General features: G+C 45.6%; 1 protein-coding gene across 1 annotated transcript; it reads right to left on the bottom strand.

The window, feature by feature from the left end:
* Positions 1 to 343: 343 nt before the first annotated feature.
* On the bottom strand, positions 344 to 14319 carry LOC149347034 (uncharacterized). The gene is made up of 4 exons (XM_089585483.1): positions 14063 to 14319; positions 8218 to 8584; positions 3569 to 3728; positions 344 to 510 (listed from the first exon to the last, which is right to left on the bottom strand). Exons 1-4 carry the CDS (start codon positions 14317 to 14319, stop codon positions 344 to 346), a joined length of 951 nt encoding a protein of 316 aa, XP_089441609.1.
* Between the last annotated feature and the right edge of the window lie 12284 nt (positions 14320 to 26603).

Here is a 26603-nt window from a genome sequence, read left to right on the forward strand (position 1 = left end):
ATCTCACGGTGAAGCGTCGAAGTTGGTACGAGATTTCCGCGGCCGCGGAGGCGCTGTTACTACACCTGAAATATTTCTTACACCGTGATTAAGACACAATGTCAGAAATTTTCGGCTACCCTAGAAAGAACAGCAACCGCTAGTATTTTAGCCTGGAAAACTAATAAATTTTCTTTTTTAAGGCCTGAATTGCTGTTGGGGCGGAAAAAAATAATTCAGAAGGTCGAAAAATTTCGCTTCTAAGACTGTAAATTTCCCTGTACGGCAGTGAAACCAAGTCGTTGAATATAAACATAACTTCCACTGCGGATCAAGTAAAAACACAGAATTTGATTGCCCGCATTTAATTTTTCGGCTTGTAGGCATGAATTACAAGAAAGTCGCGACTGCCCCCACTGGAGGCATAGCGCTTCCTGATGTCTTCGATTACGTCGAGTGTGAAGTTCTGCAGCTCTTGCTTCTCGCATTCGTTCAGCAGTTTGTAAACAGGGTTCAGAAGAGTGAAGAAGTCTGAAAGGAAGTGGAGAAAAAGCACGAACTGTTTAATTGTTGCTGCGCTCTTAAATGGATATTTTTCTCCGTTAGTCAGTCAGTGTTGCACTGAGCAGTATCTATTTCCACGAAGCGAAGGTGAAAAAAACATTGCGTGAGCTCATCGTGCAGTGTTTGCACAGAACACTCTTACCAGTCGTTCAACCGGCTCAGAACATGCACATGTTCACTGTTTCCCTATATAAATAATCTAGTCACAGGTTACCATTTGCTGAGAAGGCACATTGCCGCATGTACTGCACCTCACACGCTTCCTTTGAAATCCTCCGTGCAAGTGCTATTTATTTTGTAGGAGAATGTAGAACTTTTCGTAGACAAACCTATTTTGTTTTCTCTGCAGGAAACTAAGGAATAAAACGATGAAGAAAAAAAATCTGCATTATGCGACCGCTGTAGTTGATGATGTTTTCTTTTGTGCTCTTCCTATATACTATAGTCGGAGACAACTTAAGAACATAGCCGGTTTACACCGTCAAAGAATACCCTTGGCGTCGGCCGATTGTCACGACCCTGCTAGTGTGACGAAGCAGGGAGTGGTAGATGAAAGGGAATCATCCTTTCCCGCTATGGTCGGGGATAAACCTCTCTCTCCATATTGGCGCCGCTCCCTGCATTTCCACGCTAGCAGGTTCATCAGAATCGGCCGACAATCGGCCGACGGCTAGAAGTGGGGAAAAGCCGCGGCGTTCTAGAGTTGTATCCGACTAAAAGACTGTATAAACCTCTGTCACTCTCCTAAGACCATCAGGTAGTGTAAATTCAATTTCCATCAGTGAACCTTATAATAGTCCCCATTCCCTCAATTTTAGGGGAAGCCATTTAAGCGGTGTTTCCGCCTTTTTGTATTTTTCTAATAATTCTTGTTACTGTGTAGATGAAATCGACTTCCGCTTTGATACCACATTCTTAGTGAAGTTTTTTTAGGAAAATTCCATATCCCCAACGTTTCAGATATTTTTTAAAGCTCCTCTTTTTGTAAGAATTATTGCTATTACCAACACCCCAGCCTTTCTGCTGTGTGTTGCGCATACACTTGTAGATAACTATTACTTTTCGAAACGCAGAAATACCTCAAAACTCTTGCCCTGCCTGAGCGACCATATCTTTCAAGACAACTACACAAAAATAATGTAGTTACATCTAGAAATGAAACTCGTCGGGCCATTAACTGCTGTCATAGGTAGCGGCGTGCAGCTGCTAGATGCCATATCCGCGTTGAATCATCCATTGCGGTGGCGGAGCAGTCGAAACAGGGAAGCAAAGCTGGGCACTGGTGGCGGTTAACGCAGCGCTGACTCTGGAGGCGCCTGGCGGCCGCTCAGCGCCTGTATAAGCATAGGAAGCGGGATCGGACCCCGGAGGCGGCCAGGGCACCGTCTACGCCGTTGCTCTTGCGGTACGGAGTTAAACTGTTATGTTGTTTCAGAATATTATTCCATGTACAGCAGATTGGGTTTTCTAATCTGAAAGATTTTGATTTGCTTGCAAATATAGCTCGGGTGGCGTCACAACATGCAAAAAAGCTTTTGAGACTGGGAGAAACACCCAGCTGATTTAGTGCCCAGGAGTTCCGAGTATATCTTCCGCCGCAACAACAGGCATTTACTAAGGCGAAAGCCTTTAATTCCTCATCGTTGTCGACAGAAGGTTGTCAGTAGAAGATTGTGTGTCATGCTTTTCTAGTCACACCAGAAAAAAAAATATCTTTGTGCACGATGGGACTCCAACCACCATCCTTCTGTTCCGCAGCAGAGCGTGCTAATGGCTACGCTACTTCCTGCCAACGCATATGTAGTTCTCCTTGTCTAGTACGCTGGAGAGTGTTTGCAGAAAGGCGTCGAATCAGACGGATGCCTCCCACCCGCCCTCCAGTGTCTCCAGCATTTAAGATTCACAAACAATTGCGTAGTTAATTAACATCTTAACCACACACCAGTGACACAAGCAGCAACACCGCGCTTAAGGCTTACGCCTTGCCGCTCTTTAGCTCAACAAAGCGCTCCCCTGAATTTTTTTTCGACCTCTTATAAAGATATTTCCAAAATGACGCTTTACATATTTGGAGCCTCTTAAAGATAGTCGCCGGAGGCAATCAATGGCCGCCTTCGTAAGTGCACTCTGAAAGGGGAAAATTTTGGAAAGTAGTGTTCACGTCTTCTTGAAAGACTCCCGCTCTCACTCTGTACCCTCACTTAAGGGAATGACCACCAGACATGTATTGGGCTGTTTTAAACATAGATCGGCATTGTAACCACGTTTCATAAGCGCGTAGGCTGTTTTGGGATCTAATCGCTTTTGCTTAATGAATGGTACATCTAATAGGAGCACAAATAAATCAGTAAACTACTTTGAGATCCTTTGTTTTACATGCATTTCTAAGAGTCGTCCGTATCCCATTGCTTGACCCTAGCCGACGACAGCAGCCACATCGTATTTTGCTTATTTCAAAGACCGTTCTTACTCTGTACGTACACTTCGCCCGCACTGCATTATTACGGGAGGCTATTTAAGAGAGATAAACTGTGGCAAATGAACAAGAAAATCAAACACAACACCAAACTTTTCTGATATTTTTTGTTATTGATTGCACTTGTTTGTATTTTTTCTAGTTTAAACTGTCAATACTCCTTAGTCGCTATGATATACAGCACTGCATTTTCAGCTTTTACACCTTTCATGAGGTCAGCAGGAAGTGATCTGTCATCCCGATGCAATGCATTGTTTCTTGGAAACAAAAAAAAACAGCCGTTCTTTAAGCCCCCGTCTCTGCCCTCTCTTTTTCCTCTTTCTTGCGCTGGAAAGTTTTTTCAAAATTGCAAGTAAACGCATGTCTGGCTTGCGGCATCTTCCAGCATGCGCTTATGAAATTTCCTTTCATTTCATTTATTTCATTCTTAAAGGCCGGAGGGCATTACATAAGGATAGGCTACAGTTGGGGTAAATACAAGCATGATGAAGTCAGGACAAAGTGTTTGGACAAAGAGCTTCGCGCCGCATTCTTGTTATAAATACCCACTTGCAGCCGCAGTCTTGTCCAGTCCAATGGTGGCAGTGGTGTGGACTACCTCGCAGGCGAGCGGGATCAGGTTTGTAGCGCGGACCAGGTCGGCAGCGTAGTTTCTCAGGGACACGGTGCTCTCGAGGGCGCTCGTCTCAGGAAGAAGACCCTCAAAAACCTGCGGGAGGCAGCGCAAAGTATCGCGCACGTTGAAAAAAATCTACAGACTGGACAAAAAGGGCTCGTTTAGCGCAAACTGATAATGTGATTTTGATAAAACTCAAGGAAAAAAGGCGAGCTCTTAGCAATGATGTATGATTTGGGATAATTAGCCACTGCAGTCGCCCTGATTAGCCACTGGAGTCGTCACGACGAATCTCCTAAAGATTCTTCCAGGGACGCTTTTATGTGGAAGCGGTGTAGTAAATGGATAGCGCCTGTCGAAAATAAAAATAGTAATAAAAATTGGCTATGATTTAGCTCTGGTTAACCCTAGTTTAATTGCGAAAGCAATTGAGCGCGTTGTCTCTTCCTCGCTTCGTTCCTTCGTTATTGCCTCTCTTTCGCGCTCCATAACGACTAGAATCCACTGAGGTGAAGAGCATATGTATATATGCACTTCGAAACGTCGAGTTTAATAAATATGTTTCCTTTAACGAAGCGTATACTTCGCTATATATATATATATATATATATATATATATATATATATATATATATATATATATATATATATACAGGGTGTTTCACCTAAGACTTTCTGCAATTTTTAAAAATTAGATATTTGAATTAGATGCGCGCTTTTTCTGGCATAGCACTGTCAGCGGTGTAATACATCATAATGCAGCTAAGAAGTGCTAACTAGCAGGCTTGTTCACCATTATTTAATAGTTAACTTTTAAACTATTACCGTTGGGTCTTTAATTATTGAGAGGCATGTAGCCCACCGTAAGCAATGTACATACCCGTTTTTAGAATTTAGAGAACGCGATTATCCTCGGCGCTGTGGCCGAACAAATTTCGCCTACATCGCGACAAAATACATGCTGTTTGAGAAGCTTGCAGGCAAAGCAACCTCTCCAGAGAACCTAATTCGTCGAGATAGCCAAAATTTGTTGGGCTTGTCACACCTATTGCTTAAAATACATAATGGCTCAATTTCTTATCAAAGCCCTCTAAGACCTGCCTTAACAGCTAATACTGCCTTTATTTTGCTGTATACAGAATCGCCGCGGAAATATTGCCTGTTTGTCCTAGCCATGACTTTCATCTGAATTCATTGGCGTTCCATACACCATGTATAGCGCTCCCAAGCAATATAAGTACTAAAACATTGTGCAGCCTGTTGCATACGAGAACCTTAGGTTGCCGGGATACGATATACGATGGTGGAAATACTGGCGACTACTCAAGGTCATCATTAGTAAAGAACGCGAGGCTGAAGCTCCAACGTTCATCAAGCTTAGAGACTTTGCAGAGCACGTTGGCGATTAAGCTAACTTCCTTGAGTATTTATACCGGGCCTTGGAAATGTTTTTTTTAGCGCTGCTCTTAGGATCCCGTTCCTACTTTTAGCCGCGTGACTCGGCCTCGGACTCAGCGTAACCGAACGCGTATCGCAGCGGAAGAGGAAAGACGCGCAGCATCAAAATGAACGCGAGGAAGAAAATTCAATGTCAAAATACAAGATCAAAACTCAAGGTCAACAGTCAAGGTCAAAGGTCAGGGCCAGTAGTCAAGGTCGGAGTTGAAGATCGAAGCTAAAGGTCAGAGGTGGTCCACTGAGTGGACCACTCATGGTTATGTGCTTGTGCATAGCAACGCCAGCCATTACTTATCTCAAGGTCGTTTCAAGGTCATTCGGAGTCTCATGGCGAAATGCGTCTCAGCTATAGTTCTGTAGCTTTCGCTACAAAAGGGAGAGGGAGGGAACGGCGGCAGCTTGAAGAGTAGAGACGAGTAGAGCGCTCTGCTGTCTGCTAGCTTATGAAGTCAGCGATAAGTATGCATCGCGCCCCACCGATGGCGCCACTGTAGCGCGTTCTGTACGCGCGCCGGCCGTATTCCTCAGGCAAGGCCCATCGGCGGCGGAACCCAATGCACGCTGCTCAAGTCAGAGCTCGAGCCGCCTGCGTTAGACAATATGTGTTCGGTATGAGGTCGCCAACAGTTCGAATACCGCAGCAGCTGAGCTCAGAAATCCCATTACGGAGAAGCATAAATTTCGTCAATTTTGTTAGATACTATTACTTTGTGACGCCAGAGGGGTCCACGTTCACCTGGAAAGCATGTAACCATGCCAAATAGTCTCTACCACGCTCGAGATTGCTATTGGCATTTTCGTTTTTTATCGCGGGAGACCTTCGTCGCCTTTAAATAATCGCGGCCGAAGGCAACAGCGATTGTTTTCTTCGACCACCGCTAAGTGCTCTGACTGACACTGTAGCCGCCTTGCGGCTTTTCTGTTTGCGGGCACGAGTTTGGGCAATAAATTTCAACGCGATAGCGTTAGGTGTCCCGTGTCTCAAAAAAGCCGGTGTTGGCGGCGTCGCGTCGTGAATCGTGAGCGAAAAATTCCAACGCAAGCAAAAAACGGCTACATTTGACCTGAAAAGAAAATTAAGTTAGTTTGGGTTTGGGTGGGGATCAAGCCCAGGGGCTTCGGACTGCGAGACGATCAGGGTTCCCATAGACCACAAAGGCTCATGGATTCAAGTTGAATAAAGATGGACCTAGTGAATACGTAGTGCTCTTGGATTGGTTGAAGTGCTTTAGAGATTGTAAGCGTGTTAATTAGCAATTAGTGGACTCAGTAGACGATGCGAGTGACACAATATAATGCTAGCGCTTTCTGCTCGTGTAGGCGAAGCTTAAGCGTCCCCCAATTTTTTCGAGCGACGGCTACCACTCTTCATTTGTCAGATATGGTGTCCTACATTTTCGTTATTCCTCCCATCAAAACATTCTTAATGAGCAATGCTGAAATATTCAAAGAAGAAAGATTACGTGATTACTTTTTCTTCATGATGTAGAATCACCTGAGAATAAATTACAGTTTGCTGGATGTGTGAAGCTGCCTGACAAAAAATTGTGAGCAAGGTCTGTCAGAAAGCATCTTTTTAATGTGCAGTTACTTCCGTGTAACTGATTACCATTGCAAACTTTCCTGATCTCCGAAGCCTTTTAACAAGCAAGTTTTTGATGAACTCGAATGATTCAAAGTTGATGAAAGTTAAAATTTGCGGTTAAAAGTTTGTTTACTACAAGTTTGTTTCATTGAAAAACTGTGCCAGTTTGTTCCATGCTGAGTAGATATTTAATACAAACGAAACCGTTGCTTCTTGTCTTGAGCTTTTCCACAACGCAGCCTGTTTTATATATATGTCATTTAGTTTATGCTATTTCTTTTCCTTTCTATCCTATTCCTGTTGGGCAAAATTGCTTCCTTCCAGAATGTTCAAACCAAACGAAACTAATAGAATCCAGATACCCGTCGCGGGCTATCGCACGGGGCTTTTACCGGGATGTTTAACTTAAGAATTACACAATTTTTAAAAACAGGCTTTGCCGTTATAAGAGCTCTTTTTTAGGTATAGCATGTATGTGGTGTAATACATCAGAACAGAGCTAAGACGTGCTAACTACCAGTGTTGTTAACTAATATTTGGTACTTAACTTCTTACCAATTACCGTTAGGCTCCTTAATTATCGAGAGGTGTGTAGCTCACAGTTATTAATATCGAAGTTAGATTTAAGATTGCCGAAAACGCACTTAGCGTAGGAGCTATAGCCCAACACGTTTTGGCAACATCGCGCCAAACCAGATGCGCTTCCGAGAAGCTTGCTGGCAAAGCAGCCTCTCCAGTCCAGGTAACTTATCGAAATAGCCGTAATCTGTTCGGCCACAACGGCGCGGGTAACAGAGTCTTTGATATTCTAAAAACTTTTTTGGACATTAATTACAGTCTGCTACACGCTTTTCATTCGATAAGGAGCCTAACAGTGATAGTTAAAAATTAGAAGGCACTGCCGAAACTGCGTTGGAGTAATGCAAAGGCATTCACAGTAGCTGATCTGACTGCCGCCTCAACTGTGGTTGCGGCGCACGCGAGCTCTCCTTTTCAATCCTCCGACATGTTATCAGGCATGCGACACAGCTGGCGAAGCGAGCGGAGGCGAACGTAGCGACGAGGCAAGCGGTGTGACGTCATACAAAACGGCGGCGAAGAGCGATGTGACGTCATGCAAAACGGCGGCGAAGAGGTCCAATAAAAGAGTAAAAGGGTGTGACGTGTGCCAGATGGCGCAGTGAGCGCGCGGTGAGCGCGCGGCGTCTGCCAGCTGCGGCGGTTGCTGGGCAACGGCTCAAGGTCGGTCTGTGTGCCACCTCGGAGCACCGCCACAGCGAAATCGCAAGTTCGTGGCCAATGTAGCTTTCGCTACAAAACGTAAATATCCAATATTAGTTAAACACCCTGCTAGTTAGCTCGTCTTATCTGTATTCTGATGTACTACACCACTGACATTGCTATGCAGAAAGAAGCGCTCATCTAACTCAAAAAAGTTTATTTTTAAAAATTGTGTCAAGTCTTGGGTGCAGCACCCTGTATATTAAGGATGGCGTCCGGAGAGCGGAGTCTCTTTCAGAATGTGCCTCGCTTACTTACGTGGGAGTACTTGCTCCACCGAGGAGAGCTCTTTACGGCGGTGAAGATGTCGTGCACGTCCAACCTGCTGGCAAAGACCAGGAGGCATTCTCCACCGTCGGCCATGAGCGTTTCGATGTTTTTCATCGCATGCCGCTGATTACTCATCCAGTGCAGCGCCGAGAACGAATAGACCCGTTGAAAATGGCCTTCCTCACGCACAAACTTCGAGACGTCGTCTTCCGAAACGACGTCCAGAGTCTTGTACTCTATCCGGGGGTCCGCGCGCTTTTCCCGCGCGAACTTCAACATGGCCTCCGAGATGTCGACCCCCACAAGTCGCTCGCACCATGTGGGTAGACGAGGAAGCAAATACTTCAAGGTGAAGCTGCGAATATAGACAATTTGGCGACAATGCGGCGACCCACATTGGAGCAATGCGAAAGCAAAACGTCCACATGCTATACGGACGTCCGTGGATGTTTTGACGTCCATGTACAATATCAACGCCCTATCTTGACGTCTAACTGTATTTTTTCGCATTTAATTAAATAACCAACTGCACCGTATCAATTACAGTTCCCACGGCATCATTTATCACACATTGATAAGATCACACTTTGACAGATTTATCTTCAAAGAACTACGTAATCGTGCGGACAGTATTTTCGGACACGTTTTGCGGACACCTTTTGCTGACGCGAAATAGCCAGATTGCGTTTGTTGCGTTTAATTCATTAACTAATTGCACTTCATCAGCGAAATATTTTCCCTGGAAACATTTTATCATACTCTACCACAATCACTTTCACACATTCATCTTTAGAGAACTACGTACTCGTGCGGACAAATTCTGCGGACATGTTTCGCGGACACTTTTCGCTGACGCGGCATACCCATATAATGATTTTACAGTAATAAAGCACTTTAATAGTCGCTGCATATACCTGAAAGCGAGATCGAATAAATGATTGGGAGCAATGAATTTGAGCTGAATGTCCGATTGGCGAGGTTGAGGGAGGTTTGTTGGAAAAAAATTGTGCGTGTGCATCTTCGCTCTGTTTCTGACCACTGAAACAACACTTTTAATGACGTATTCTGCGGTCTTTTTCCGCCAAAGTATAGCACCAAAGAAAAATGAAAAGAAAAGCTCAAAAGGAGTACTTCAGTGGTGAAAAAGAAGCACTTAGGTAGGTATCTCCTAAAGCGTACTTTCCAGCCGCCTTCTGCCTAAACTCTTCACATAGCTTTTGCTTTTCCAAGCCATGGTAATTTCGATATTTAGATTTATTTCACTCCATAATAGCAGTTTTTTTAGCTTTGAAGTTCTATCTTTAGAGTCCCTTGCCGGTATGGCTTTCACACCTTGTTATACATTATATTGTATTGCGTGTTTACTGTAGGCAGGTCGTGACACCGCGCGCCTCGCCGCCGCCTTTTTGGTATGACGTCACACCGCTTGCCTCGCCGTTGCACTCGCCCAAGCTTTCTCTACGTATATCCTGGCATATTCGAGCTAAGCCACTGTCAATTTTTTTATATTCAAATGAAAACTATTCAGTGGAACGTTTACCAGAAACATATGTTTCCAACTATGGATCTTCTAACGTACGAAGTTTGATTACAACTAAATTTGGAATTGCGACCTGAAAATGGTGCTGCTATGGCTGCTTCAGCCCACGCATTCGTTCTTGCTACATCACAGAACTGCATTAAAGCTAACTACATTTCCTCAAAACTGTATAAGCTGGCAGGCTATGTAAACAATTAAATGTGAACACGGCGCTTTTTTTTCAATGCCCCGTAATGAAAGTTGGACGCAGGATTTCTCTCAAATGTGTGGTGGGTTATAATTAGCAATGGCTGTTACTAACTCCTCGACGAAATAAAGTGAAACTACACGCTTTTGAATTGCCTTGTGCGGACGACTCCGCCCTGAATGTGATGATACATTTCAACACGCTGCCTTCTTGGGAAAGTTCATGCATTTTACACCGGAACATGAAGGAGTGTGGATTTGAGCTACAGAATTAAAAGAAACCGCATGACTGGTATGTCGTTATCTATTGCGATTGCGTATCGGCAGCCTACGTTCAGATCCTTAAGTTAAATCAGTTTCGCCTATCAATTATTCTACGTAGGCGCTGTCGAGGCGAGTCCTACTCCTTTAGAACAAGGTCCCCTTTCAAACATTCCGTGCTCAGGTCTTGTTCACAGAGAAATACCTTTTCTTGGCAGCTAATCACAAATACTAATTAATATACTTGCGTAGAAAACACAGGCAAAACGCTAGCTATTTATCAGAGACATATTTTGATTTGCTCTTTAAATATTCTATTATTATCGTTTAGCTTTCTAGACTATACAGATTTTCAAGCCTGATATCTAGAAATTTAATCATCCATTTTGTGTACATTCACGGCTGCTTGATTATACAAATCGAATTCCAAGGGGAAATGAACACTCAGTTTGTTTGCCGCTTTTTTTCGACTCTCCTTTTAAGGATTTGACAATGATACAACCGGCCTACACCGTTAAAATGTGGATACCGGTTGTGGCTGTTTCAAACGCCTTAACAAGTGATCTAGAAAATAGTTGGCTTCTATCGGATCAAGGCCTTTGATTTCTAAACATAAATTTTATTATTCCTGAATTTTTATCTTTAAATTTTCGTTAAATGTTCGCACGTATCTCAGATAGGGTTCTGCAATGGCCACTAAGTTGTGACCGTTTCTTCAAAAATAAAAATATACTATTAAAGTCACGGAGCCCTCGCAGAAGGACAGCACTTCGGTACTGCCGTGAACCCGATTTTTAAACAGCAAAACGCGATGACGTGGAGGTTGTTCGTCAGTAATATTGTACTTGTAATACTTCCTCCGAAAGGTGACGTAATTTCTTAAGTGTGGGCATCGCGTCCCTGCTTCTGCTTTGCACATAAGTAGAGTCCTTGGCAGAGAGAGGGCGGGAGATTGGTTTCTTGACAACACGAAGTGAAGAAAGTGGAGAGGGGGGGGGGGGAGCCTCACGGTGCTTGCCAGCATTTAGACATCAGCAGTTGTCTTCGCCTGGGCAAAGACATGACAAAGACAATTATTCTGGGAGAAACGTCGCCAAGGACCGTGAGGCTCGCTTCTGTTTCGTTGACATTCGAAGCATTTGTAACAGTTTGTACAGAAGCGGTATGGCCATATCCCATCTGTCTTTTTGAATGTCCAAATCCTGAAGAAAATAAATCGACGGAAGAAATAAGAATCAGGCCTCATTTCATTAGAAGCAATACTCGTCTCCAAATATCTGCACTTTCAGAAAGCTGATATTTTACAAGTTGACAAGTTCGAGAAACTGCTGGCCCCGTGTTGGTACACAGCCGTTACAGAGTGCGGCATTGTACAGGATGCGTTCCAAATAAAAAAGACAGTGGATGTGCTCAATTCGTTCAAAAGGAGCGGCTATCAGACAGCTGCGTCGGAAATTGTGGTGCCAACACACGGCCGCCTCGAGGAAAATAACATCCGCTCGTTTCGTCGCTGCGACTACGAACCGAACGATGCTCCATAGCGTTCTGAATAAGAAAAGGAAGGAATGTTCAGGAAGAACCCAATTTCAGGTTTCCTGACTCTCTAGGCTGGGAAGGCTGCTCCGTGCTGAACTATAGCTTCGAGCACATTGATAGACTGTAAAGTTAAAGAGAAGCTGCAAAGAAAGCTTGCAGCGATGTTCAAAGGCGCCTTTCATCCTGCTTCACTCAACGAGTGGGCCGACGAGTCATTCTGAACCCTGAAATGTCCGGCGTATTGCATGTGCTATAGACTCTAAAAAGGTGAATAAATTTGTCATGGTTTGTGGCATCCATGTCTAACGGCTGCACACGGGCTATGAAAGACGCTGTAGTTAAGGGCTGTGGAATGATTTCGACCACCTGGAGATCTTTACAGTGTAACTACTGCCAGTGAACAGTACAGTGGCGCTTTAAATTTCGCCTGCATCAGAACGCGGCCGCTTCGAACCGGATTGGACTCTGAGTCCTTGTGTTCAGCAGCGGAACGCCATATCCACTTTACTTCATTGCAGTGCCTTAATAGGCGTAGAGCCTTCCATTTAAGTCGTAAGCTTGAGGTCAAGCTTGTTGCAAGGTATAGGTGGGGTTAGCCTTGGGATAATTCTGCCGGATGGAGGAAGTTGGGGGGATGCTAAGAAATTACCCATTTATTTTAAATCTGCTTCACCTTTCCGGGCAGCATAAACGCATTTGACTAGAAGCGTTTGCACCTCGAGTTAGTGACCAACTAGACAGCGTCCTTCCACGCGCTTCGTAAACATGTCCTGTGTAGACGGGAGAAGACGACGCCTGAAGGTGGGATTGCACGATATGATTCTTGCTTAAAGGGGTCTCAGCATGCAACCTGAAAGTTTACAAACACCCGAAAGAAATAGTAATTGATTACCGTTGTATTAATTATTGCTTGCAAACTTGATGAAATAAACTGTTTAGAACCTAGAATCCTGGGTTTCAATGGTGGTCGTGGCTTCAGATCATCTCAAATTATTTGTTTGAGGTTGTATTTGTTTTAAAAACTCATAACAGAAGAAGAGGGGTGTTTCCTGGAAAAATACCGAAGTACTTTCTATGAATAATATAACGCAATGTAAATTCATGGGGATGCGGAACCAACGAAAAAAAGTGATTTGCGCAGCTATGGGTTATCGAAGAAAATTCCTATTTTCAAATACGTGGCTCAAAACAGATGCTTCATACAGCTCCGTACAATCTAGGAAACCTAATGTCGCCGCCCTGCCATCTGCTAGCCACTATATGTGTTCGGTAAACAAACAAAAGCACTGGTTACCTTCCTTGATTTAACGACCGCACAGGACAGGTGGCGGTCCCGGGTTCAATGCCCAAGGGATGAGAACTTTTTTTCTTCGAACTCTCATATCGCCCTGCAAGCCTTGTAGCTATCCTCTACAAGCCTAATGACTGCGTCTATGACTGCGCTTTGCTTATGACTGTGGGTGGATTCTAATAAGTTCATACTCCGTTATTTAATTCCATTTATCCTGGCAAAAGTACTCACACTGCTCTCATTCCCGTACACGGTGGTCTTGTCAACATATTTTTAGAGGCAAAAGTAAAATATCAGCTGCCAGATTTAAGGAATACCTAATATGAGCAAGCCGTTTGCATTATACCTGCCGCCATAACTACCTGAACTTGCAATGTGCGGGCAGCTGCGCTGGGTTTTGACTAATAACCTATAGTTTTGCTGCTTATTTCTCGTGTGCTGCTGAGGAGGGTTGGCGCCGATTTGCGGCTGTTGCAGGTTCAGAATTTATCACAGCTTGTAATTTTCATTTTCGCATGCAAAATAGACTGCGATAACTGCCCCTTAGTTTAGCTTCCTGCAAGTAAAAATTCTGGAGACAAGTAAATTTTACCACACGATTTCGTTGCATCGACAGCCAAGGTTGAAGAAAAATGAATAAACCGCGTTGGCTAGATGCTAATCCTGCGCCACACTGGCTAAGTAACGGTTTTAAAAGCGTTTGCTCTTACTTATCACGTTTCGAGATTTTGTGGGGTCTGCTACCACCCTGAGATCACAGCGGCATCTGTGGCAGCAACTAGAAAACAGCTAATCTGGAAGTCTCGAATGTTTTTGAGTGTGTTCATCATATGGGGAAATGAACGTACGAATTCGTATCTCCATTGCTGTACCTCCATTTAATCTCATTCCTATAAGTTCTTGTACACCAGACAGCTAACGCTCGTTACTTCAACGTCTCCCAGACGGCGGCGGCCTTCTTTATTATATGTCTTTAAAACTGAGAAATATTCTATCTTTCAAATCAAACTGAACGTTACCTTCCAGGCCCGCAGCCGATGTCGATAAACTGGCGCGTCTCTCTCGAACTCTCCGGACCGTACTCGTGTTTGATGTCGTTGGAGTTTAGGAACATCGACTCGAAGGACTCCAGTATGGCAACCATGGACGGTGCCGTAGGTTCGAGTGCGATGTCGTACGTCTCCACGCAGTTCTCGACTCCGAACATATCGGAGTTCCCGGCTGTGGCATCTATGGCATCGCCGCGCTGGTTCGATGGCACGGATGTGCTCGTCATTGCTGCGAAAAAAACATGCACAACATTCTAGGAAAAAAAAATTTTGAATACGGGAAAACTTTTAGGTACTGTTATATAAATACTGAAGGTAATGGTCCATTCTTCCCGACAAGCAGCAAAATCTTTTATGCGTTTTTTATCGCCCACTTCGAGCAGTTAAGACTGCCATAAAAAACCAATAGGGAACACTTTTGACGATGGCAGAAAACGGTAATAACAAAAAGTTGCAATCCTGCCGACGGAAGATCTCCGGATATATTGATTGTTATAGTGAAACTTGCAACATGTGATAAGATTGCAGTGATAAACTCTGCCCCGTTCAAAAACGCTTTTGTCAGGATGGTTGGGAATGGCAGTGTGCAACTAAACTGTTATGTTTCTCAAGTGGTGCGAGTGCAAACATCTCGTTTTCTGAGCTCGAACATTTTTAAAGTCCCCCAACCCGTGTTCCTGGAATGCGTAAATTTTGGAGCACGCTTCTCGAGAACAATCTCTTTCTACACTCTGTCCGCAACAAGAACTGGAAAAAAATCTCTGCCTCTCCCGTAACCGAGAGTAGAGTAAGCATGAAATGTTTACGGGCATAACACATCGGTTGTAGATGGTACTAGTCAAAATCTTGAAATGGGTCTAGTGTTCAAAACACCAACCACACCACACTCTTCTTGTTGCGTCGAAGCGATCGCCTGCAATAGAGCGGGCTTAGGTAGGCAGCCGTGAACCGTGGTGGCCTTGTCGCTTTCGGGAGCGGCCACATGATCATGGCGTTGTCGGCAGGCGCGAGCAGTCTTCTGCTGTGGCGTATCACTCGCAAAGCTATCGCTTTCCGCAAGGCTTTCCTACTTCTCCTTTCATCAGGCTCCATTGCTCGGCTTAAGCAAGCAGCTGTGACGGTGGTGGTATTGGAATGCAGGACGATGCAGAAGCGTACGCGGACACGATGAGACGCAGGCCTGACAAGAATGTATATGCAGCGCGTCTGAAGGCCAAGCGGCCGGTATTTTAACATGCGTGAATGTGGAACCGGAGCGCCATCCTTGGGGATGTCGCGGAAGCATTTTTTCAGCCATAAGCCCTTCTCGCCCTGGAGCTCCCCTCTTGCTCTCGTTTTGTCTCGTTAAGTCTTGTTAAATATTGTTTGTTCTCGTTTCAGTGCCCGGAGGAGTGGAATTCAGTGCCCGGATGTTGGCTCTCGGTCTCGGCGTGACGTCACTACACTGCCGACAACGGTAGCTAAAAGCATTTCATGCTTAATATAGTATAGTCCCTGCTGGGCGGTATGCCAAAGTCCTGTGTCTCTAACTATATTTACTCAAAGTGTTCAAGACCAGGAGCATGTTCCTCAAGTAGTGGATACCGGCTTCCAATATATTTCTGCTTACACGGAAAGGTTACCTCTAAGCAAAACCTTGACGCGGATTCCCCGAAGGTTAAATAATGCTTCCGCCCCTGTCACTGTCCAAACTATCCAAGACAGTAGTTCAGTTCTCACGTCTTCAAAACTTCGTGATAGCAAGAGTCTCAGTACTGCGACACATTTCAAGGCAGCCCCTTCATAACCTAGGTACCAAGTAGTACTTCCGCCGACCAGATTAATGCATGACAGCAGCTGCATTCTTTACTCTTCTCAGAGAGCATTGAAAGCAGCGTGGTGCTGTTCTGGCCTTTTGGTCAAATTTTACAGGAAAAGCCTGAGGCTATGACAACATAATTATCTACACGCGCGTAGCAAGAATGCTATTCGCAACTCCAGATCATTTCTCGCCCCCTAGTGGCCTGCGCCACAAACCGCTGCTACATGTCTGGTGTAATGACAAGCGTTAGTATACCTTTACTCATGAGCTATAATACGGCATCTCTGTTCTTGACTCGTAGTGAGGCCGTCCCGTGAAGGAAATAAAACTAAAAAGCGGACGTCGAAAGAGTCTTCCTGCATTTCAATTAGTGTGTCTGCCGCAACAGTATCCATACAGTGTAATTTTGTCGTTTCCCAATGAATTAGGACGACGAGCTCAAGGGCCCCGGAACACGCTATGGGCCAAAAACTTGAGGACTGAAAAAGAAGTTTGGTTTTGGTTTTGTGGAGTTTAACGTCCCAAAGCGACTAAAGCTATGAGAGACGCCGTAGTGAAGGGCTCCGGAAATTTCGACCACCTGGGGTTCTTTAACGTGCACTGACATCGCACAGTACACGGGCCTCTAGAATTTCTCCTCCAAAGAAATTCCAGCCGCCGCGGCCGGGATCGAACCCGCGTGACCATGATCATGGTGACTTGTAAAATTCATTTCATTCGGGCCGACTTATTCCTTTCCAGTAACAGAACACTTCTCACAAGAGATTATTTGAAGATTCAACCACGCATATATATATATATATATATATATATATATATATATATATATATATATATATATATATATATATCATCATCATCAGCCTGACTACACCCACTGCAGGGCAAAGGCCTCTCCCATGTCTCTCCAATTAACCCTGTCCTTTGCTAGTTGCCGCCACTGTATCCCCGCAAACTTCTTAATCTCATCCGCCCACATAACTTTCACCCGTCCCCTGCTACGTTTTCTTTCTCTTGGAATCCACTCCGTTACCCTTAAGGACCAGGGGTTATCTTGCCTTCGCATTACATGCCCTGCCGAAGCCCATTTCTTCCTCTTGATTTCAACTAAGATGTCATTAACCCGCGTTTGTTCCCTCACCCACTCCGCCCTCTTCCGATCTCTTAACGTTACACCTATCATTTTCCTTTCCATAGCTCGCTGCGTTGTTCTTAACTTAAGCTGAACCCTCTTTGTTAGCCTCCACGTTTCTGCCCCATAGGTGAGTACCGGTAGGAGACAGCTGTTATATACTTTTCTCTTCATGGATATTGGTAAGCTACCATTCATGACCTGAGAGAACCTGCCATACGCGCTCCACCCCATTCTTATTCTTCTAGTTATTTCCCTCTCATGATCCGGATCTGCGGTCACTACCTGCCCTAAGTAGACATATTCTCTTACTACTTCTAGCACCTCGCTACCAATTGCGAACTGCTGTTCCCTTGCAAGGCTATTGAACATTACTTTGGTTTTCTGCATGCTAATTCTTAGCCCCACCGTTCTACTCTGCCTGCCTAGCTGATTGATCATGCTTTGCAGTTCTTGTCCTGAGTGGCTTAGCAAGGCAATGTCATCACCGAATCGCAAATTACTCAGGTATTCTCCATTAACTCTTATCCCCAACTCTTCCCATTCCAGTCCCTGGAATACCTCCTCTAAGCAGGCAGTGAAGAGCATTGGCGAGATCGTGTCTCCCTGCCTGACACCTTTCCGTATTGGAATTTTATTGCTGACTTTATGGAGAACTATAGTAGCTGTGCAATCGTTATAAATATCTTCCAATATTTTCACATAGCACTCTTCCACACCCTGATTCCGCAATGCCTGCCTGCATGACAGCTGAGGTTTCCACTGACACCACTATATATATATATATATAGGTTGCGAAAGCGTGAAGTACTAGACTGCTTATAAGAATATATAGCGAAGTATACGCTTCGTTAAAGGAAACATATTTATTCAACTCGACGTTTCGATCGGAAGACCGATCTTCTTCAGGAGTGATTTTACATTGTGTATGCATCCCCTTTTATAGGGGCGGGCACAGAACAGGCAAGTGGGAAACACAAAGCACATAGCAGAAAAATACGCATAAAAAATTATTAGAGGCAGTGCGGCAGTGAGGCAGAGGCAGTGCAGTGTGTGTGGGTCGCACTGCCTCTAATAATTTTTTATGCGTATTTTTCTGCTATGTGCTTTGTGTTTCCCACTTTCCTGTTCTGTGCCCGCCCCTATAAAAGGGGATGCATTCACAATGTAAAATCACTCCTGAAGAAGATCGGTCTTCCGATCGAAAGGTCGAGTTGAATAAATATGTTTCCTTTAACGAAGCGTATACTTCGCTATATATATATATATATATATATATATATATATATATATATATATATATATATATATATATATATATATATATATATATATACATATATATATTTATATATATATATATATTTATTTAAGAGAAGCCAACAACCACAGAAACCAAGAGACCGGGGATTTCTAATTAATTTATTTATTTTGTGCTGCTGTTCGTTTTAGAATATTACTGAATATGTTATCGTTTAAAGCTAATTGATTAGAAAAGCAGAAGAAAAAACAACCACATGCCGCCGGTGGGATCTCAACCCACGACCACCGAATTACGGACCCTTTGAGATCATTCGGAACAGTCTCTTACCTTTTTCACAGGCGGAAAATAGTTTTTGTCACAGAAGGAACAGCAAGTTGGCACAACGTCTTTGCCGTGAGTTCTACCTTGTGCAAAGGACTGCTTTGAACAAGTGCAGCCGCCGATGTAGCCTCCCAGATATGTCTCCCTTGTGAGCTAGAATGTAGGGAGGTACAACTGGCGTTTATGTTAAACGAGCTAAACCACGAAATAAAACAAAAGAGACCGGACGTGAGGCACTCCACACTTCGGTGCAGAGCTAAAAGCTGGCGGAACTCGAAGCAGGGCCTCCTATTTCACTGAACTTTTGTTTTCACGAAGCAGTGGAGTGCTCGCTTGCAGGACACGGTTGGATGACCACGCACACGTGCTATAAAAATGTCCCGACATCCCTATTATCACTGCGCTTAAGCTGCGGCCCCATTTCTTATGTGCCTATGTGGAAGGCCATGAAGCGCGCAGCTATCCTATCGTACGAGTGTCAAAATATGAGCAGCGAACGCTCAGGAAGATAAATAGACATGCGAGCTATCCTGAGTGCGGCAACATCATTTGGAACCCTCATGAATCGTACTGAAGACATAAAACTACGCAGGAGACAGGACACAGAAAAGATGCAGACAGGACGAGCGTAGACTAATTTATTGGTCGTAAACAACCTTCCTTCAAGAGCAATGCATGCGCAACCAAACTTAACACCGAAAGCAAAAGTACACAATCTTATCAACCTAAAAAGTCAAGTTCATTCTGATACAAGTGAATTGATGCCTCGCTAACACATTTTTCCGCACCGTATCTAGCAATTTTCGAGCCTGTGGTTCCGTATATGTAGGTAACACAAGTAACACAATTACCACACAGAAATTGCGCAGGAAAATTTATTGGGGTACATTTAATGCTCTTGTGGTTCTATAGTTCTCCATGCTTCTTATCGTCGATGCTTTTCTTTCTCGCTCCTTATTTCGCTGAGTTTAGTGCCCACAGCCAGCAACAGCAGCTTTCCGGAGAGCTCCCGCCCCTTCTTGGTCGGCAGGGCCGTTGTGTAGGCTGCGTGGGAGATAATTTAAAGCGATCATGATATAAATCTGCGCAGAACTTGTGCACATGGCCACAGTAGCATAAGTTGAAGAATTATGCACTGAACCCGAGACACCCTACCGTAAAATCCATTATGAGATATTAAAGGTGCCCTGAGACGTACATAAAGCATGGGTTCTTTAAGCTTTGTATGCAGAGTAAGGGACATTGTGAGTCCTGAACGCGCAATGAGATCACCGAAATCATAATATTTGATATTTTAATCTTCGCTAGAAATGCTTGTTTCGAGCCGATGGTGTCGCAACGCGGCGGCCATTTGCGGCAGCGGAAATGAGGTGGCATCCAGATAGGGCGCTGCCTTTCTCATTGGTTGGGCGTCCAGTTTGCATATTGTTCCTTCATACTTGTGAAATGGATCCAAAATATTATGTCTCTGAGTACTGAAAGCTTTTTCGCATGCCACAAAAACTGGAAAGAAGCAGGGAAAGTGAACGAAAACTAACAAGAATACAGCTAGGGGCGACACTTTCCATTCCGCTTCAAACCTTCATGGCGGCCAGCGCTGTTAAAAAAACGTTGGCTCAGACCATAAAGCGCGCGCGTCGAGACCGGCCGTGACCATACCAAGACGGCAGCGAAAAAAAAGCCAGTCGATACACCTTGCCCAAAATGTGAAGAGAAAGGCCGGACAGGAGACGGGAGTCGAGTCTGGGGGGGAGGGGGGCTACCGCTGACAGCCTTACAGTCCGACTAAAAAAGAAACTTCGGGGAGCTTCCTTTGTCGTTAGCCACCCCTGCCCTTACTACGGCGTCGCGTACACGGGGGGAAGACGCCGTCAAAATGCGCGCTGTCTACAGCCCCGACAAAGCAACAACTGCACGCACGCTTCCGATGCGTGGGCGCTAGGCCAACACCCTCTTAGGCGCGGTTCTGATTTGTAGCGCCCAATTTCGGTACTGGGTGAGTGAAATGGGAGAGTGAAATGCGTTTTCGTCTGAGCTTTTCATTTCGAATTTTCAGAGTGGAATAACTTTCGCTTGCATGCTCCGATTTCAATAATTCTTTTTGCTCTGGTCTCTTTAACGCATGATGAATCTATTTAATAATATTAACTGGTACAGAGCAAATCATCGCGATGCCCCTTTAAAAGCTTAGCCTCATGCTTTTTTTTTTCGGGCTTTACCATTAAAGTTTCCTGGCACAACCGCGAACGGAAACAGGTATACGCCAATTGTTTCTGAAACACGTTCGTTCGCACTAACCACCCGAAATAAAAACGCGTACCAGCTCTTCATTCCACTGTTCCTGCTTAGCTGTAGAGCGCAAGCCTTGTGGCAAATGTAATGGGGCCATTGTAACCTAATTGGATACGCAGAACGCAGCAATGCTGATCCCGTGTTAAAATAGAATTAGGACTATTACTTACGACAATGAAAAGGGTTCAGTTCCTGATACGTGCATATGACAGAATCCATGACAGGTTGTTGTCTACGTCTCGTTACTTAGAAAATACATCCCTAACTAGCCCCGCAATGTGCTTAGCGAGGTTAGTCTATGTTTTTTGCGTTACACAATTCATATCATGCACTTGAACTACCGCTGGCAGGAACGCAACTCGGTGGCGGTAAAAATTTCGCTACTGAAAAATGAGAGATTACTCTCCGACTGCACATACAAATAAATCATGCATTATGATACCATTTAGCTTAATTTATAGCCCTATCATCGAAAACTGCCTACAGCATTGACAAAGGTAAACAACAAAGCAATACGGGAAAAACAGTAAATGGTTGTTCACGCTTACCTGAAATATTGATGATTGCAGGTTCACAGAAACCTTGGTATTTCCCGCTCACTTGCACCCTGGATCCTTCCGATGGCTCATCATCCCATGCATGCTTGGCGCAGGTCATTTTAGCGACGTCTAAAGTGTCTTCTTCCTCAAAACGCACAAGTGTGGCGCTGTACCATGATTTCAAAAGGAAAACAAGTGGATGCAACAACGGGTATAACCGGAAATTGCTCGCCCGGCACGAAAGTGCGTAGCACACTGCAGAGTCCAGCTTCTAGCTCTGTGCAACAGACGACAGTCAAGGGTGGCGCCACCAATGCCTTCCTTAGCAGATATCTGTGCATATCTGTGCATGTCAGATATCGGCACCTGCGCACGGGCGCTCGCGCGCGCGTCAGAAGCGGGGTCCGGTTTACAACAATGGGAGGACCGCGGGGGCTGTCGGGGACTCTTTTTTCTTCATGGCTTGAAGCTCTCCTCCCCTAAATTTTCTTGGAATCCTTGCAGCTCCCCAACCATCTCTTGTTCACGGCTTGACATTTTTTTCAGTCGGCTCCCGAGGGAGAGCGAGCCAGCACCAGGAGCATGGAGGTTCATGCCACTTTTCGACGCCCGTCGCGGCGCGTGCTGGGCGCGCAGGCGCTTCGCGTGTATGCCTTGGAAGTGTCCATCGAGATGGGGCTTTATATCGCGTGTATCTTTATCAAAATAAATGTAACTAACGATACCCCTGCTGCGTCGTGTTTTCGGATCACTCTGTAGGACGTATTATGTAAACTGAACCGAATAAATATTTCGTCCTATCTACATAAACCAAAGAGAGGCTTGATTGAGACCTGTTATATTCGAAGTGATTGTTAAAGCGAATTTCGAAAATCGCTAACTCTCTGCTCCTTGTGCTGGACACTGCGCAATGAATTCGACCATACATCACGTCAGATACATCACAAAGCTCCCAATCGCCTTTCCTAGAGATTGATACGATGCGCAGCTTGACGTTTGCATTCGCTCGCAGATTTAGCATCTGCTTGTTCCGCAGATTCGGCACCCCATGCGTGAGCGGTCTTCTCTTCTTGAATGCCTATACTAGCTGCCCGTTGTGGCACATAATCACGTCATTTTACATGTTTGTTGCTTTAGGACAGGGTGGATTACGGGAACGTTTCAGCTGGTTATCAAAGGTAACGGCGCGCCTTCTCTATCAAATATGTAGCTAGTCAAACGGCAATTTCCGTTTTGGACAAATAGGTTTCATGAGTTTTTTGCTCACATAAATGATATTGTGAAGGTGCGGTTTCACAATTTATATTAAGAAATGATTAGCGGTACACCAGAGCGGTTTCTGTATGCAAGTTATTCGGCCAAGCGGCCGTATAGTGTGGTGGAATTATCACCGTTAATTTCCTAACAAACCTCTTAAAATTCTAATTACTTGTTGAGGCTTAAGTGTTTGTTTTTGTGAAAACACAGACAGTCATTGTGTTAGGGCGTTATCTTTGCCTGAATTTTTCAAAAAACGACGGCGTTCTGAGGTATCTTCAATGTCCGGTTAAATCGACGTGATTACGACCTGACTAGAGTGACCAAGGGCGCCAAACTTTTCCCTGGTGTGATGACCAGGTGCATCTCGTGATGTTTCTTCGATTTCTCTTGCCTAGAATGAAACAAAACACTTTTCAGCTTCATCTAGTGCTCGTCGTCATGAACACACAAAAATCAGCAACAAATGCCTTCTACCAGGGAACAGCAGTTAGCATACTTCATTGGAAAAATTAGATCGCTGGTATATACTGTTTTGCATGCATAATTGCACGGATTGGGTCGGATTTTTTATTTTTTTTTGAGGCGGGGGGGGGGGGGGGGGAGGATTTGTGCGCGCTGTACTCCATTGCAGTTGTCACCCAGACTTCGCGCACCTTTACGTGGGAAGCTCCCAGACACCCTTAGAGCGTGTGGGGGTAGCGGTCTCGGACTCGAAGGAGATGCCCTCGACTCAGCGTGGCAAACTCAGCGGAGACCAGCTACCAAGTGACAAGAGGTTTTTGGGCGTTCGGTGCCCAGCTTTCGCTGGTCGCAAGCCAGAGAATGGGTCGGAGCCAAAGGTTCACAAAACAAAACAAGGTTTATATAGCAAAGAGGCGATACAGAGGATTTCACAATCACTAGTACAGACACATACAAAGTGATTAACAGAACAATGCAACACGTGCAAAGTTAAACTCGAGAGAGAATACACTACAAAGGCAATATTGCACCTAAAGTGCACTACCACAAGAGAGAGAGGTAAACAAACAAAACACAATTTGTTCACCGGGCACTGCGGCAGTCCGACGACCAGAGTTCCTCGACGATGCCGTCCCGCAGACAGGCGAACGTTGCCTCGTTGGTCCGTGGCTGGCCGAGTGGTGTTTCCCCGGGAGTCGAACGGGCGCGCTTCTCCGAAGCTTAAACGGCGGTCCGGACTGACTGATAGCGGTCAACGTCCTTCTTTATAGGCTCGCTCTCCCGTCTGTTTGTTGTTCGCGCCCGAGTAGGCGCGCACATACACGCAGCATTGGCAGTGCTGACTCCCTTTCCTCTTCTCACCGGCCGCGCGTCCCCATTGGTCAGAGGTCGGGGGTCGCATCTCGAAGTTTCGAGCGTGTTCTTGAGCGGCGCCGACGCCGACGGGCGAGGAGCACGTGTCTTAGTGCACGCAAGGCTACGCCCTTTCCCCCCCGTCAGCAGTAGAACCGACTCGCATGTTCGAGAATAATCGGCGGGGATGACTCATCTCCTCGGCGCACGCCGCGGCGGTGGAGAGAGAAGCACGCGTTCGCGGGGCTTTCCCTCACCCCCGTCGGGCTCGCGCCGGCGAGACGCCGTGCGCGCGGCGGTTTTCTTTGTTTGTTCCTAAAATGCGCCGAATTTTGTGACACTGCCCCTTCCTTTAAGAATATTGTGTAACAATATTCACAAAACACAAAATTCGCGCGCCCATGCATGCGCTCACAAAGTCAGTGGCGTATGCCAAAATACATACATCAATACCTTGATGCTTTCACATACATAACACAGTACAATAGACAGATTGCACTCCAAAACACCCCGCAGTTCGGCGGTACAATTCGCGCGCACATGCATGCGCTCACAAACTACATGTGAAAATACATACACCACTACCATGATGTTTCCACAAACACAACACAGTGCAATGTTCACAATGCACATAAATACACGCCGCGATTGGGCAGTACATTAACACAAGGCTACAAACATGGATCACGCAAATACAAGGCACACTTTCGCCTATACTTCCAGGTTTGGCATGCACAGCAGGCTCGAAGAATTACTGTTTGCTTTAAGCTTTCAGTCGCGCTTTTAATTCGCTTTCGCACGTGGCTCTGGCTTTTCTTCCTGTCGCGGGTTCGAGTCTTCTTCCGCCTTCTGCTGAGACTTCTCTTCCGAACGCTGTTGTGGCCCAGTTTCCTATTCGTGCTGCTGTCTGGTTTTGTGCCCAGACTTTGAGCCCTTCTTTCTTTCCTGTGGTTAGAGCGTCTGTTGCGAACAAATTTAACGCCAGTTCGCTCATGACGGCTCCACTTCTCGCGTTCTCCTTCTCGGCGCACGCTCTTCTGTTTTCTTTTGCGCCTCCAGACGGAGTTCTTGCGGTAGGCTGGGCTCGTTCCTCTGAGCTTCTTTCTGACTTTGCTGCGATGTTCGCGCAGCTCGCTTGCATCCGTCGCAGCTGTCTTTAGCATGGATCTCTTCCTGTCCATTCTCTTCCTCAGCTTTCTGCGAGGCCCGTCCTGTTCAATTCCACCTGTATTGGTGGTGCTCGATTCGCTTCTCTTTCTCTTTTCCATCTTCCAAATTCTCCTTCGGGTCGAGCCCGGTTCACTGTCAATTGCGTCATCCGAGTTCTCTCGCGATGCAGCCACTGGTTCATCTCTCTTTTGTTCTTCAAGGGCTGAGCTTTCTTCTTCCAAATCCTTTTTCTTCTTTTGGAGCCTTTCTTGTGAGGGGCATTCTGAGCATGGCTCATTAGCCGCTGATGACTCATTCTCCTCACTTTCGCTCAGTGTTGCTTCCACAGCTTTCTCTGATACTTTCTTGAGCTCGTTAGTTTCAGTGCAGTGCTGCTCCATTCCTTGTACTGCACTGTCTCCTTCCTCCGAGGCACTAATTTCCTCTCCTTCGTCATAGGCACCGATTTCCTCGCCTTCCACATCGTGAAAGCCCCCCTCGCTGCTCGAGGGTTCACTCGGAACGGCTTCCGGGTCTTCATTGAGTGCGCTCTCCTCCGTTATTACAACGTCTGAGCCTTCACACTCAGTGCCCCTTAACCAGTCTTTCTTGTGGTCTGCACTGCAAGACTCAGACGCGTTGCACTCGGACTCCTCCATAGAGATCCGAACTGCTTCTCCGTCCTCATCAGGCGACTTCCTTAAGGTGCACTCTGACTGAAGAGTCAGGTAGACCTTCTCAGTGCCTACTACCTCGGTAGTAGCAACACTTTGACTTTCCTGAGGAATTGACTCTCCTGTGTTGTCTTCGTTCTCTTTAATAACAGTTGTAGGAACAGGCTGTTCCACAACCAAGCTTTGATCCGTGGAGCTAGTCACCACCTCTGTTGTGGTTGCTAACGAATCCGTCTCGTTATTACTGCACCTGTTTTCGCTAGAGGCTAACAAATGACACTCCGCTTCCTCAACCTCCGCTTGTGCTTGCGCCGCCGTCTCTACTGTAGGCCTGTAGCCGGTCGACCTGTCTTCCGTATTGGGAGCGGCGGTCTCGTCAACCACACCGGTGGCCCATATTTCTGGGTCGTTCGGCGATCTCGCGCCCTTGATGTTACCCAGGATGACGTCATAGAGTAGGCGCTCCATGCACAGCGCTGTCACTTCTCCGGTGAAGTACGGAGTGTTCACGTGCACTCTGGCTTCATTTAACAGCCGAGCGGAACCATCCAAGAAATACACAGGGCTCATTTCTCCTGTAAGTTCTTCATCGGTGACCAATTCCCTTTTGATGAAAACACCGGTGCTTCCTGTGCTTCTGAGAACGGAAACGGACTTTCCTCGAATTTCGCCGGGGAGGACCGGCATTCCCTCAGTGAGAGACCCTGGTCTGACGCACGTAACTGTGCATAACACTGGAGGTTTCTCCCAGTGCGCCTGTTCTAA

This window comes from Amblyomma mixtum, chromosome 4 (genome assembly GCF_055824585.1).
Source record: "Amblyomma mixtum isolate Tamu chromosome 4, ASM5582458v1, whole genome shotgun sequence".
NCBI lineage: Eukaryota > Metazoa > Arthropoda > Arachnida > Ixodida > Ixodidae > Amblyomma > Amblyomma mixtum.